Source organism: Amphichorda felina (assembly GCF_050947745.1).
Source record: "Amphichorda felina strain 45539 chromosome Unknown scaffold_7, whole genome shotgun sequence".
Taxonomy (NCBI): Eukaryota; Fungi; Ascomycota; class Sordariomycetes; order Hypocreales; family Bionectriaceae; genus Amphichorda; species Amphichorda felina.
The window spans coordinates 912,704-925,371 of NW_028145043.1; the positions used below are offsets into that span (position 1 = coordinate 912,704).

General features: G+C 53.6%; 5 protein-coding genes across 5 annotated transcripts; 3 read left to right on the top strand and 2 right to left on the bottom strand.

The window, feature by feature from the left end:
* Positions 1–602: 602 nt before the first annotated feature.
* Positions 603–1,189, bottom strand: ACO1O0_007081 (VPS4-associated protein 1; the record flags this gene model as incomplete). The annotated part of the gene is made up of 3 exons (XM_083196456.1): positions 603–668; positions 756–1,016; positions 1,073–1,189. 3 exons carry the CDS (start codon positions 1,187–1,189, stop codon positions 603–605), a joined length of 444 nt encoding a protein of 147 aa, XP_083047664.1.
* Positions 1,190–1,491: 302 nt separating this feature from the next.
* ACO1O0_007082 (uncharacterized protein) lies at positions 1,492–3,017 on the top strand (the record flags this gene model as incomplete). The annotated part of the gene is made up of 3 exons (XM_083196457.1): positions 1,492–1,576; positions 1,627–1,941; positions 1,993–3,017. 3 exons carry the CDS (start codon positions 1,492–1,494, stop codon positions 3,015–3,017), a joined length of 1,425 nt encoding a protein of 474 aa, XP_083047665.1.
* A 612-nt stretch (positions 3,018–3,629) lies between these two features.
* Positions 3,630–4,686, top strand: ACO1O0_007083 (phosphosulfolactate synthase; the record flags this gene model as incomplete). The annotated part of the gene is made up of 3 exons (XM_083196458.1): positions 3,630–3,874; positions 3,942–4,059; positions 4,114–4,686. 3 exons carry the CDS (start codon positions 3,630–3,632, stop codon positions 4,684–4,686), a joined length of 936 nt encoding a protein of 311 aa, XP_083047666.1.
* A 1,806-nt stretch (positions 4,687–6,492) lies between these two features.
* On the top strand, positions 6,493–6,842 carry MRP10 (mitochondrial 37S ribosomal protein mS37; the record flags this gene model as incomplete). The annotated part of the gene is made up of 2 exons (XM_083196459.1): positions 6,493–6,604; positions 6,676–6,842. 2 exons carry the CDS (start codon positions 6,493–6,495, stop codon positions 6,840–6,842), a joined length of 279 nt encoding a protein of 92 aa, XP_083047667.1.
* A 995-nt stretch (positions 6,843–7,837) lies between these two features.
* Positions 7,838–11,030, bottom strand: CDC24 (uncharacterized protein; the record flags this gene model as incomplete). Its single annotated transcript, XM_083196460.1, has 5 exons — positions 7,838–9,324; positions 9,380–9,566; positions 9,634–9,876; positions 9,932–10,477; positions 10,554–11,030. 5 exons carry the CDS (start codon positions 11,028–11,030, stop codon positions 7,838–7,840), a joined length of 2,940 nt encoding a protein of 979 aa, XP_083047668.1.
* Positions 11,031–12,668: the final 1,638 nt, after the last annotated feature.

Here is a 12,668-nt window from a genome sequence, read left to right on the forward strand (position 1 = left end):
TAGGACTGTCCTAAAAGCCTCCCAAAGTAGTGATGGCTGGTGTGCGGATATGAAGCCCTCTAGGTGTTGAGAGGCCTAATGAAGACATATTAAGCGTGGGGGTGGGCGTTGCTTCATGGCTCTCCAGAGAAATCCAGAAAGTTCGAGGAGATATTCTCAGGTAAGAAAGGTAATATAACAGAAGCTACGAGGCTGCGGGTCGCTTCGCGAGCTCCATTGAGAGTCAGCCGCGCCGCCTTTTCAGACGTCATGTCAGCTGGGGTCCTTTTAAGCGTGTGCTGTGACTCTTGGGTCCAACAGGGTTTTACAGGTATTCCAAATCATACCTTGAGCAAGAGGTATCATCTAGCTTTCAAACTATGTTCATTCAGAGGGCCCCGACAACCCCCTTGGCGTTGCCCCAAAATCTTGCAAGAGCTGGTTTCTTGATGTTCGATGCCATCACTTAGATGGCAGGTCTGTGGGGACAGATGGAAAATAATTCGGCTTGGAGGCACGCTCGCGATCCCTCTTTACAACTTCGACTTGTCGCTTCTTCTGGAGGCGTTGATTATAGAAAGAGCTGTCAAAGTCAGCGAAGCCCCGAATGTAGCTGGGAAGCTCTACCTTTTGAGTTCGAACACCCGGGGCTCTTCCTCTTGCGCTGATGTCTTGTCTTCGTCTTTAGGCTATCAGAAGGTTAGCATTAAAGGTTAGCATTAATCAGAGTAAGTTCAGGCAACGGATAGGGAGCAGTTTGAGATATGAAAGCTCACAGATTTGCCATCTTTGTTCTCATCCTTGTCTTCCTTCTCCTCCTCCCCTTTCTTCTTATCCTTGTCGTCCTCTTTGTCCTTATTCTTCGCCTTCTCTTCCTTCTCTTTCTTCTTCCTCTGCTTCTCCTCGTATTCTTTCTTCACCCGCTCCAACTCCTCCGCCATCTCGCGCTCCCGTTTCGCCTTGAGCGCATCCTCATCGATCTTGGGCGTGCAGAAGTAGCGATCTTTTAAGTGAACTGGGCAGACGTAGAAGAAATCCTATCGGTTTCAACTTAGCGCTAGCTTCGATCCGTCTTTCTCCGGCTCCTGCATACCTTTTTGTCTGGGGTGATGAGGACCGAGCTGCTTGGTTTGTAACAGATGTCGCAAGCTTTAGATGCTGTCTCGGCCACCTTTCGGTGCGTGTAGATGTTGGGGAATGGGGCTGACATGTCGGTACGAAACAATCGGATATCAAAATGCCATATCTCGGCGGCGGGTGGAAGGCGTTTACCCAAAGTCAATTGTAGCCGGGGCTGGCGAACCATCAATGATGAGCTCCGCGGGGCAGATGGTGACGTCCCACTTCCAGGCTGGGGAAACAGCGATCAACGAGAGTTCAATTGCATGACTAAGCAGCTGCAAGAGTGATCAGGTCGCGTCCTTTGGAAGACGCGAAACCAACGACAGATAAGACCCCAGACACTCTGTCAGAAATCAATCTCGGCGGCTTTTTGGACCCTTGTTGGACAACATGAGCATGTCGCTTGATGCAGAAAGATTGAAGCTTGTCTTTGGGTCCCGCCCGGACATTCTCCAGGGAATCAACCGAGCTGCCGGTGAATCCTCGACGTCACTCCTTTCTTGGAGGCTCTAGATGCTAATGAAGACCTCGAAGATTCTCCCGGGAGGGTTGCCCTCTTCAACGAAATTGCGACACACGTTATCAACAAGCTACAAGAAAGCGGCGAACCCGCGCAGAAAAGGAGAAAGGTCGAGAATGGAGGCTCAAATGGCGTCAGCTCGAGCTCGTCGGTAGCAAACGCAGCCGACGAGGCAGTCCTGCTGGAGGTTAAGGAAATTTCAGTCTCGGTTCCCCAACGCAAAAAGTTCGAGCTGTGCTTTACGGCGAACCACCTCTATGCGCGAGCTCCGGGGACAACCGCCCCTATCCCTGCCATTACCTACGCCTGGAAAGACATTGGTAAGTGGTGAACCTTTGCTAGAGACAGAGAACCAGTCTAATCTGTCCAAGAATACGCCTTTTATCTTCCTGTGCCGGAAAAAGCACAAGTCCAGCACAACTATGTGCTTTTCCCGCAGGGCACCAACCTTCCTACTAAAACGGACACACCGTCTATGGAACCCCTAGTCTTCACAATACCTGCGACAGCGCCGAAGCAAGGAACAATTGGTGGTAAAGAGGCTGGGTCGGCGGCTGCCGTTTCCGACACGTATAAATCTCTCTTTCACTGGGCCATTCACACTCGTCTCAATGCAGTCGGCAATCCCGTTAGGATACTTTCTGCGGATCCCAACAAATTTCACAGCATGATTCGCCAAGCCCACAGGCCAAATGAGAAGGCTGTCCATGTCGGAGGATACAGGGGCAGCAAGGACGGCTTCCTTTTCTTCCTAGAGAATGGCATCCTTTGGGGCTTCAAGAAGCCACTTATATTCATCCCGCTCCATCGTATCTTCGCCATTAGTTACACCAGCATTCTGCAAATGACATTTAACATTGTCGTCGAAGTATTTACGGGAGACGGGGATACTACCGAGGAGTTTGAATTTGGAATGCTCGACCAGCAGGACTACTCGGGAATCGACGGGTACATAAAGGACAACCGCCTGCAAGACCGCAGTATGGCTGAACAGAGAAAGGCCAAGCTCCAGCTGGCCGAGAATCGGGGTCCGAAAAAGGGCGAGGGAGAGGGGGGGGACACAGAAGCGACAGGGACTGCTAGTCAGACTGAGCTCGAGCGAGCGCAGTACGAGGCAGAGCAACAACTGCAAGACGACGAAGACGAGGATGAGGAAGACTACGACCCAGGGAGCGAGGGGGATAGCGAGGGATCGGGGAGTTCTATTGACGAGGATGATGATGATGATGACGACGATGACGATGATGAAGAAGATGGCGAAGAAGGTGAAGAGGGAGAGGGAGAAGAATACGATGGAGACGATGGGGAGGGCGAGGATGCCGTCAAGGAGGAGGATGCCCCTCAGCCTGGCGCGGTGCCAGTACGGTCAGGTTGGGCTGCCATTCGCAAGTCATGAGCGATATGATGACGGATAAAAGTTTGTGGTATGGGATGCCGGCGCATTATGATGGCCAACTGGACGTATAGTTGCTATTGAATGAGACGTTCCGTGATGTTGGATTTAGAGCTAGGACGTCCTCGGTCGAGGACAGACATGTAGAGAACCTTGCCGTGTCAGATCAAGAGTCAAATTGGACATGAGTTCTCGTCTTCTTCCACTCTTGAAGTTTCAAATGTGATTACGTTGTGATGGTCTACGCGCAATGAGTGTCACGTTAATTGCCAGATGAACAACCCCGATCCATCAGCTCCCAGTGCCACCACCACCTCCTCGCTTTCGGCGACTTATCCGAGTTACATCCAGGGAAGCGGTATTTGGGGGTCTGACGGGTGCGTCTCCGATTCTCTGTCAAGTAAGTAGATGAAACTGGGTCACTAATGCCGTGGCCTTCATGATGATGTAAAGTGATGTCAAGGACTCATCACATCACCACCTCTCCTCATTCATAATTAACCCCCTCCCAAATATCAGAGGGGGGTTTATTTTAACAGGCTGTAAGCTTTGGTAATTTGCAACATGGCAATCAAAATGGCTACTCGAGGAGTTCCCAGCATTCTGAGCTCGGCGATGAGACCCGCCACTGCTCGCGCTGCCCATCCAACAGGATCCCAACTACGAGCCCTTTCGGAGACATCGCGCCTAGCGGCGAAGGCGAACAAGCCCAAGATTCTCCTCGAAGACAAAGACAATGGATTTGGGTTCATCCGCCACAACGAGCGCCCGTCCAAGCCGCGAAACGTGGGCGTTACGGAGATCCGCGGGCCGTACTACTCGGCCATGGGGACGCGGTACCTCTCCGATGTCCTGGAGACGTGAGTGCTCAACATATATGGTATTTCTTTGCGATGCGGCATTGGTGAGCTGACTTTCTTGTGCAAGAATGGGGTATCATGTCGATGGAGTCAAGTTCGCAGGCGGCTCGTTCTCGTTATTTCCCGAGGACAAACTCAGAGAGCTCATTGAGCTAGCTCATCACCACGGCGCATACGTATCCACGGTAAGCTTCTACTTACATACCAAGTGATAATTAGTACTGAACGTGTGTCTTAAGGGCGGCTGGATTGAGCACGTTCTCACTCAGTCGGATCCCCAAGCCGCTGTCGGTCGCTATCTTCACAAATGCAAGGCACTCGGTTTCGACGTGGTCGAGATATCGACCGGTTTCCTATCCCTTCCACAGGAAGACTGGGTCCGTCTCGTCAACAAGGTCAAGGACGCAGGTCTGACGCCCAAGCCCGAGTGCGGGATTCAGTTCGGGGCCGGCGGCGACACGGAGGCGTCAGAGCTATCAGCCATGGGCACGTCGGATCCGAGCCGTATCATCGACGCGGGACGGCGCTTCATCGACGCGGGCGTCGAGCGCATCATGATTGAGAGCGAGGGCATCACCGAAAACGTGTCGCAGTGGCGCACCGATGTGATCCAGAAGATCCTGCGCGAGCTCCCCCCTGAAAGGGTCATGTTCGAGGCGGCGGACCCCAAGGTCTTCAACTGGTACATCCGTGAGTTTGGCGCCGACGTCAACCTGTTTGTCGATCACTCCCAGATTGTGCAGTTGAGCTGTCTGCGCGAGGGCATCTGGGGCATGGCCGACACCTTTGGCAAGGTCACGACGTTTAGGTAGACAAGGGCTACGGACCCATAGGAGCAAACGATGCCATGCATTCGTAAATCCATCTTCATTCTTGGTTCCACAGAACTCGGCGCAGCATAAACCTGTGATCGATAGATAGTGTGGCTTAGATAGGGCCCAGCGGCTGTGCCTTTCCCCTGAGCCAACTGTCCCTCTCTCCTCAAACTTGGAAGGCACTCGGGAGTTGCTTATTTAGGCAATAACCATAGGACTAACACCACTTGACGCCGATCAACCGGATGCGCATTTGGTCTGTTCTGCACAAGGCTATGTGTCCGTAGTAGCAGCAGATAATAATATTGGTTGGTTCGAGCTGCCTACTCGGTCCTACCGCCCATTGCCGTCATCATCCTGGGAGTATTACATTGGCGCGCCCCATTCACGTTGTTTATAAAATCACCGTCTCCCATTCCTATGAATCCGGGTACGTGGTGCTTTACTCCGGCAAATACAAATATCCCCAAGTCCTTATCTACAAATAAAAACGACGCAAGAGGCAAACCACCTCCCTCATCATGAGAATCCCTCGGTCAAATTTACCAGTGAGCCAGGCCCATCCATCACAACCCCGGAGCCACGACGCTGACTTTCCCAGCGTGAGACCGGCAAAGACAGTGGCTCTAACTCGATAACGAGCAGTGCCCTCGTCATCCCCCTTGCCATAGTCTTGTCCATCGTCATCATCGTCGGCATAGGCTTCCTCTTAAGGAACGCAATGAAGGACAGACGGTATCCCGTACCACACGCACGGCCTCTGGCAATTCGAAGGAAATCCACCGGAATTGTAACCAGGGCACGGCGCATGGACTTGGGAAACACATGGCACGTGGCAATGAACTCGTCGCGGACAACAGACCAGCAGACCGCGCAGCCGTCGACAGTTGGTGGGGAGGTTCCCTCTGTGGCCCCGCCAGCATACTTCAAGGGCCAAGGGCCGCCTCCTCCATATCAGCCGCCGAACGGCTCAACAACTAGCAATGATCGCAACGCGTAAACGGATCTTTAGTGGTGGTGTATAATGTTTGGTTTTCGAGCTGGCATGTTAGTGTTGGAGCTTGCGACGCATGATACCCTTGACATTGATATAAACATATACTTTTTCGTTTGTTAGCACAATACCGTCACATTCTTAAAACATGGCCATAACACATGCTGCTCGTTATGTGATCTTGGCTGCCCAGATGCCAACTTTGCGCTGACCAAAAATAAATAAATAATGATGCTTTGAGGCGAGGCGAGCAGGCAGTCTCATTAAAGTTGTGAGAAGTATTAGATCTCGGGACAGCCGAGCTCTAGTATATAAATATACCTACACCTAGATAAGTCTAGAGAGGCCAGATCAACAAGAAGACAACAGTCAACTTGTCCTAAAACATTATCAATCAATGCTTTGGGCGTCCCGAGGTTGTAACGGATTCGGGCTCTGTCAAGACGGGCCGCTTGGTGAGAATCAAATGACAATCGAAAAGGGCTATACAGGAAATCATTGGGTAATTGTGACAAATGTTCCGTTCCCACAAAAGGGATATGATTCACCCATGCCGATTCTTAAAAATGATGGCTGGGGGTTAACGTCATGATCCTCAGCGCGCTACTTATTACTCCGTACAATTCGTACAATCAAGTGGTACACGTGACCCCACTCCATTGAATCACGTGACTCAGAAATTTCCCCAGCTCCCCTACTATCGCGACACCAACCGTCCCGGCCATCAGAGACGCAGGCCAAAAAAAAGACCAATTCCACCACCGCCGAGTCGAATCCCTGCGTCCCGCCGCCGCCGACCCAATCCCATCATGACGGGTACACACAAGCCCATGCGGCTTCCGCCGCTGAAGCGCCTCCGCGTCCACAACCCTACGCGCGAGGTCGAGAACCCCTGCCTGGCCATCATGTCCAGCGTCCTTGGTGCGAACGCCTTCCCCCCTTCCTTCCCGGGAAATCTTAAGATAACGGGTTTCGCTAACTGCGAGGGATAGCTTGCTGGGCATCAGCCGGCTACAATGCCACCGGCTGCCTGGCCGTCGAGAACCAGCTCCGCCACTGCATGGACGGTCCGAAGTTACCGCGCCCAGCGTCGAATACCATCAACTACCACCTAGGCCGTATGAAGAATGCTGTCACCGACAAGCCTAAGCGGAGCTAGATGGAGACGACGGGGGACATGAGAATGGGGGAGCAAAGTGTGCGCTTCGGCCTTTGGGCCGGGCGACATGCTTGCGGGACGGACGGCCGAGACAAGGAAAAAGGGGCAACGGCGATTGCTGCCAGGAGATGCTGTGAGGTCAAAGGAGCGACGCATATTATCTGGAGTTTGGAGATGTAATACATCTGTACAATAGCGCCTACGGAACATTGGGCACATGGGATACGAAAACTGTATATATGAAATGTACAACAACCATCATTTGATAATTCGATATCCACTAGACCGTCTGATGAAGACGCATTTGGCAAAATGGAGTATCTATGGATAAGATGGCAACGCTCAAATTAATTCTAGGTATCCCAGGCTATGGGGATATGTAGGTCAAGAACTTCATAAACTTCCAACTGCCTCATGGGGAATTCCGCTAATGTGCCTCTGCGTTTCCCCCAGAATTTATCCAGCAACCTGCAGGAAACGGCGTCATCCAAAAGACATCCGATTCCTCTCATCTCCCTTGCCGGAACAGCATTCAAGGTCACAGGTGAAGCAGGCCGTCCCGCCCTGGCCGTCATTCACCCTGTTATATGCAATGCCACCAATCCTACCCTACTTTTATTCATCACCATTCAAGGTCCATTGCTAAAACGATAGTAATCAGATGTCCGGTGAAAAAGCACAAAAAGGTTGTAGGTAGATGAATTCACCCAAGTTGTTTTTCTGATGCAAGTCGCTGCAGGGTTGTGTCTATATGCATTTGCAAAGGCTCCTCAGACATGCCGCTCTCTCGCTGCCGCCGTCGTACTTCCAAGTTGTCATGATGGAAGAAAAAAAAAAGAAGAAAAAAAGAGAGGTTGCCTCAATGTCGTGCGCCGGTGTGTGCGTTTCGTTCCGTGGTATTATCCTGAATCTGCGTGTGCCCCAACACTTGCATCGCAGCCGTCCCACCTTCATCCGTTTCCACTGCCAACCAAGCCCCATTTGAGGCTAGCAACCTATGTGGTCGGCGCGTCTCCAACGCAGTAGAGATCTATCTCTCCCACGCCACCCGAGTACATACTCTTTATGCCCTCACGCCACTCCATGAATGCGATCTGTATGTCGTCATCACTCTGGATCACGATATAGTCCCCATCCTCATCGCGGTATTGCAGCTTCAACATTCCCTTGCCAATGCTGTTACTCGTGAAACGTGCTAGTTTGGCGTCGATCCGGTCAATGAGTGACTGGTATGAGATGTTGAAGGCAACAACAAGTGTGACATAATTGCCACTATCTAGGTTGACCCGGACCTTTAGTTGTGTCGGGAACGGCATCTCTGTGGCTGACATGGGGTTCGATGTTGGTGGCGAGAAAGTTCCGGTGCTTAGGCTAGGCGATGCGGTTCGTGAGTTGGCAGCAACTGAGTCGATGCGAAGGGGATTGCCCCCAGGGGTTGGGTTTGGAGTATTCCCTCGCGGGTAAACAGGTTGAGAGAATTGCATACTACCTCCGAGGCTGCCAGAGTGTTGGTGCATCCGCTCACGCTGAGCACCGGGGCTTTGCGTGTTGGTACGAATGGGGAGGTCGTTACGAGGAGATCCCGTCTGAGACCGAGGTATGCTGCTGTCATGGGCTGGGTGCAGATGTTGGGGGATGCCCGGGACAGCTGGTACATTGCCACCTTGGCTGGTCTGTCGCTGGCGCGGGCCACCCGGCCCATTGATATCAGGGGTACTGTATGAACGGCTTCGCTGCTGCTGCGCAGCACTATTCTGAGACGCCATCGCCGAGAGCGAGGGACCACGCGTGGTCCTGCCATTGAGGCCGTGCGGCCCAGGAGAGCTGCCGTCACGAGATGGTGCGCGTGGCATGGCTGGCGCAGTGTAGCGGGTGTGTTCATCCCAGACAGCCTGCGGCGTCCCTACTTTGATACCCGGGTAATTGGGGAACATGCCGCTAGCAGTGCTCGTCCGCGAAGACGCCGGCGAGTTATCCGCAGGGGAGAAGTAACTATCTCCTCCCCCAGATAACGGTGAGATGGCACCACTCGGCTGGGTCTGGAGGCTAAGAGGCGCGGGCGGTGGTGGCAGAGGGAATCGTGGTGGTGGCGCCCGCGCAATGCCAGCCAGCGAGTGGATACTTTCGTTGGTGGCAGATCGCTGCCTCAAATTAGAACTAGACGACGTCCGGGGCATCACAACTGGCTGGCCAGGCATGGGGAATTGCGCAGGGGCAGTCGCAGGTCCATAGTCGTCCTCGTCATCATCGTCCTGCTGCTGTAGGTAGGGGTTCTGCAAGCCACCGGCGGCCTGGCTCGTCCAGGTAAATTCGTGCGCGATGCCATCGGGACTGGTTGAGGCTCGGGGGCCGTTCTCCTTACGTTGGAACTGCACTCCTTCGGCCCACTTCTTCATGGTGTCTTCGTTGGGAAACTTGATAGTAAAGTTCTCGACGCCGGGGTCTCCCTTCCACCAGATCTGCACACTATGCGATCCGGTCCCTGCTCGGTACAATATTAGCGCCGCCTAAGGCTCTACCAGGCAATGGGCACAAACCTGGCTTCGAAAGAGTTACGACATCGGTAACGTTAGTCATGAAAATCCTGCCCTTCATATGGAGTTTGGCGTTCTTGTTGCGTATCTTGGGACCGGTGGACCTAGTCTTGTCCTTCTTGTCCCTGCTCTTGTTCGGAGAACCCTCCTTGCAGCAGAGCAGGATGGACTCGAAAAGGTAAATCTCATACTGGAATGAATTCGGTTGCGTCAGTAGTCTTGCGACGAAAGGGCCTCCGGGGGTGGCTAGTACGTACGTCCTTCTCCTGGTCGGTCTTCCCGGTGATAACGCTGTAAACCCCATGCATCAACAACTTTCCAAACTGCTCAACCTTGTGATTCTTCCAATCATCTACTCGATTGACCAGATCTTCCACGGCTTCGTCAAGAAGATCGCGGTTAACAGCTTCGTTGGCCTTAAACAGCACTCTCTCCGCCGCCTCGCACCCAGCCGCAAGATCATCTTTGGTCTCCTCGTCCTCGGTCTTTTTGTTCAGGTCCTAGATAGCTGTTAGCAATCATTTCTCGGTATATTCGAGTCCAAATAAGCAGTACCTTCAAGAGGAGAGGGTATTTGACTAATCGCTGCATAGGCTTGAGGAGAAAACCATCGAGTGTGTTGAAGTCGAGGGCAACGGGATGATTAACTAGCTGGATCTTCTCAAAGACCTGCTGGGCCACCAGTGCGGCCTTTCTCTGGTTCGCAATAAAGGGCTGGTAAATGTCAAAGGCATCCTCGTACATAACGAAAGGGGCACCCCATTTCTGAGTGGGAGAGGGCATCGAGTTAGTGGTTTCGACCCGAATAAGGAAACGTCGCTGGAAATCCAAAATAGCGTTAATGTTGAGGAAAATAGAGTGCACAATGTCGCCAGGTATCGCTCCCTTTTGCTCTAAGGTCGTCTTGAGATCGTGCAAATTTTCCAGATCTTGGACATATTTGCGCTCCGTGTCAACCAACTCCTTGACAATGTGGTCTCGATAGGTCATCTGCGCCTTCTGCGAAGGGTCCGTTGAGGCCTCATCGGGGTATGGTTGCAGCTGGAGAAGCAGGCCCCGTTGCTCGGCTAGATCGAGGACGAAGTTTACCACCTGGGTTACCTGTTTTTGTTTTCTCTTGTCAGTTGCGAGCCATATGGGGCAAGGAGAAGCGCTCCAATATTGGGCGCTGACGCACCTTGACAAAACCACTGGTGTCATTACCCATCACATCGGTTACCACAAAGCTATCCGTTGGCGCCAGTTTAAGCTCATCCATACAAGCCTTGGCGAACTTGAAGATGGCAATCTTGGACTTTTTGGCCTCCGACACATTCTCCTCGACCTTGAGCGGTGTTTCGGGTTGTAAGGCATTATAAACGGCAAGCAAGGGATAGCCCGTACGGAAGAGGTTCCATAATAGATCAACTGGATTACTGGCGTCCAGCTGTTCGAGATAGGGATCGAAACCAGGCACCTGGGACAGGCGATTCTTCAGAGAGACGCATATTTGGTATAGCGATCGAGAGGCATCGGCCTTTTGGTTGATGATGTTGGCGGTGGGAACAACGTGTCCATTCTGGCCGGGAACTGCGGTGTTCAGGGAGCTAAGGGACGCTGAGGACCCGTTGATGGCGGTCGAGCCCGAAAGCTGACTTGCGCGCGGCGCACTCATGACGCTCTGTGAGATGTTCCAAATTCGGTTCGATTACGGCGAGACGATGGAGGCTGTCGGTAGCAGGGCAGGGCATGGACAACACCCTTCTACTCCATACGTCGAGAGCGCAGCCCTAGAGCACGGGGCGCGGCCAGGTAGTCGGGCTTGGGCCGTGCGCGGGAACGAGGATGGTAGCAGAGGGAGGTGGAGGAGCGTTGGCAAAAACCAACAAGTTGGGCGGATCGAAGGAGGCGTCAGGAGGGCGAAGGCGTCACTCGTTAACTGGCTGATCGGGTCTCCCTTTCCGACCACGGCAGGTCCCTGCGGCGCAAACGTGGCTGTCAGTCACGCCACGGCTGTGTCCCAAAATAGCCCGCCAACGTTGCCCCTGGTAGGATGAGGACGAAGAAAGTCGGCGGTCCCGTCGTTGGTTCGGAAATTCGCAGGTATGGCTGCGCGAGGTCGACTCTTGCACCGCAGTGGCCTGTTTCGCCCTGGAGGTTCGGGAGGGGAGGGGTTCGGTTTCGCTGGCGCAGAAGCCGAGGGGCTGGGACGCAAAGACGGCACTTGATCCTAGGCCGCGCGCGTTGCAGACGAGTTGCGAGCCAAGGCGAGGAGGTGGACGACGGCGGCTCTGGTGATTCGATGCCAGGTGACGACGGTGTTCGGTTGGCGAGGCTGAAGGGCCTTGAATGGTCGAAGGCGTTGGGGGGTTGGCTCGCAGGCGGTATTCGAACACGTGGGTCCTGGGCACCTAACAGAAGACGAGGGGGCGGTGGAGGGTGGACGCAGTGGCGGTATTCGTGGGCGCTATCCGCATGGGAAGCACCTCAGCACACTGGACAACTGGGCACCCACTGGACAGCGGCTGGCAATCCAGACACCTAAAAACTGCACGGTCGGTGGTAGGTAGTTGGTATGGGCCGTTTGGTAGCGAGCAATGCGAAGCAGCATGCAGATAAGTGTATGTAAGGCGAGGTGAGTTGCAGATGCGCAGGTGGGATCCTGCCCAGCAGGTTCTACATAGGAGTCGGGGGCGAGATAGCTGCAACGGTAGGACCGTAGGAGCGAGAGGCGGGCGCCCAGTGGGAACACGGGAGCCGTCGTCGGTCGTTGGGCACTGATGATTCCTCCACCGACCTTGGCTGCTACAGATGCGATTCGACGACGCTTCTCTGTGCCGTTTCAAGTTCCTACTTGCCTGGTCGGCGCTATGCCCAGACCAGTCTAAGCTCCCGTCGAAGGGTTGCAGTGGTCGGCGCTGATTGACGCCCATGAGTGCCTCTCCTGGGGACCGCTTTTCTTTTCATGCCAATATGGATATCCTATCGTACCAACATCTCGACCTTTCTCTGCCCCACCAAGACGAGCATCGATACTTCCTACTCGCGACCATCTGCTGTGCCACCTCGAGACGAGCCCATCATATTCGCCCGATGGCGAGGCACCTAGTACGTATGTAGGAATACGACGGCACGGGTATTACGGCCACAGGCATCGATGGGGAACCCCTGGTCTCATATCCGTCTGTGTACATATAGTATTTGACCACCAGAAAGAACTCCATGTGATGATGGATCATGTTGGTGCCCACGGCACCTCTACAACAACAGATCGATCCGCCCCCAGTGTACCGCCAAGCTGGCACACCATGAT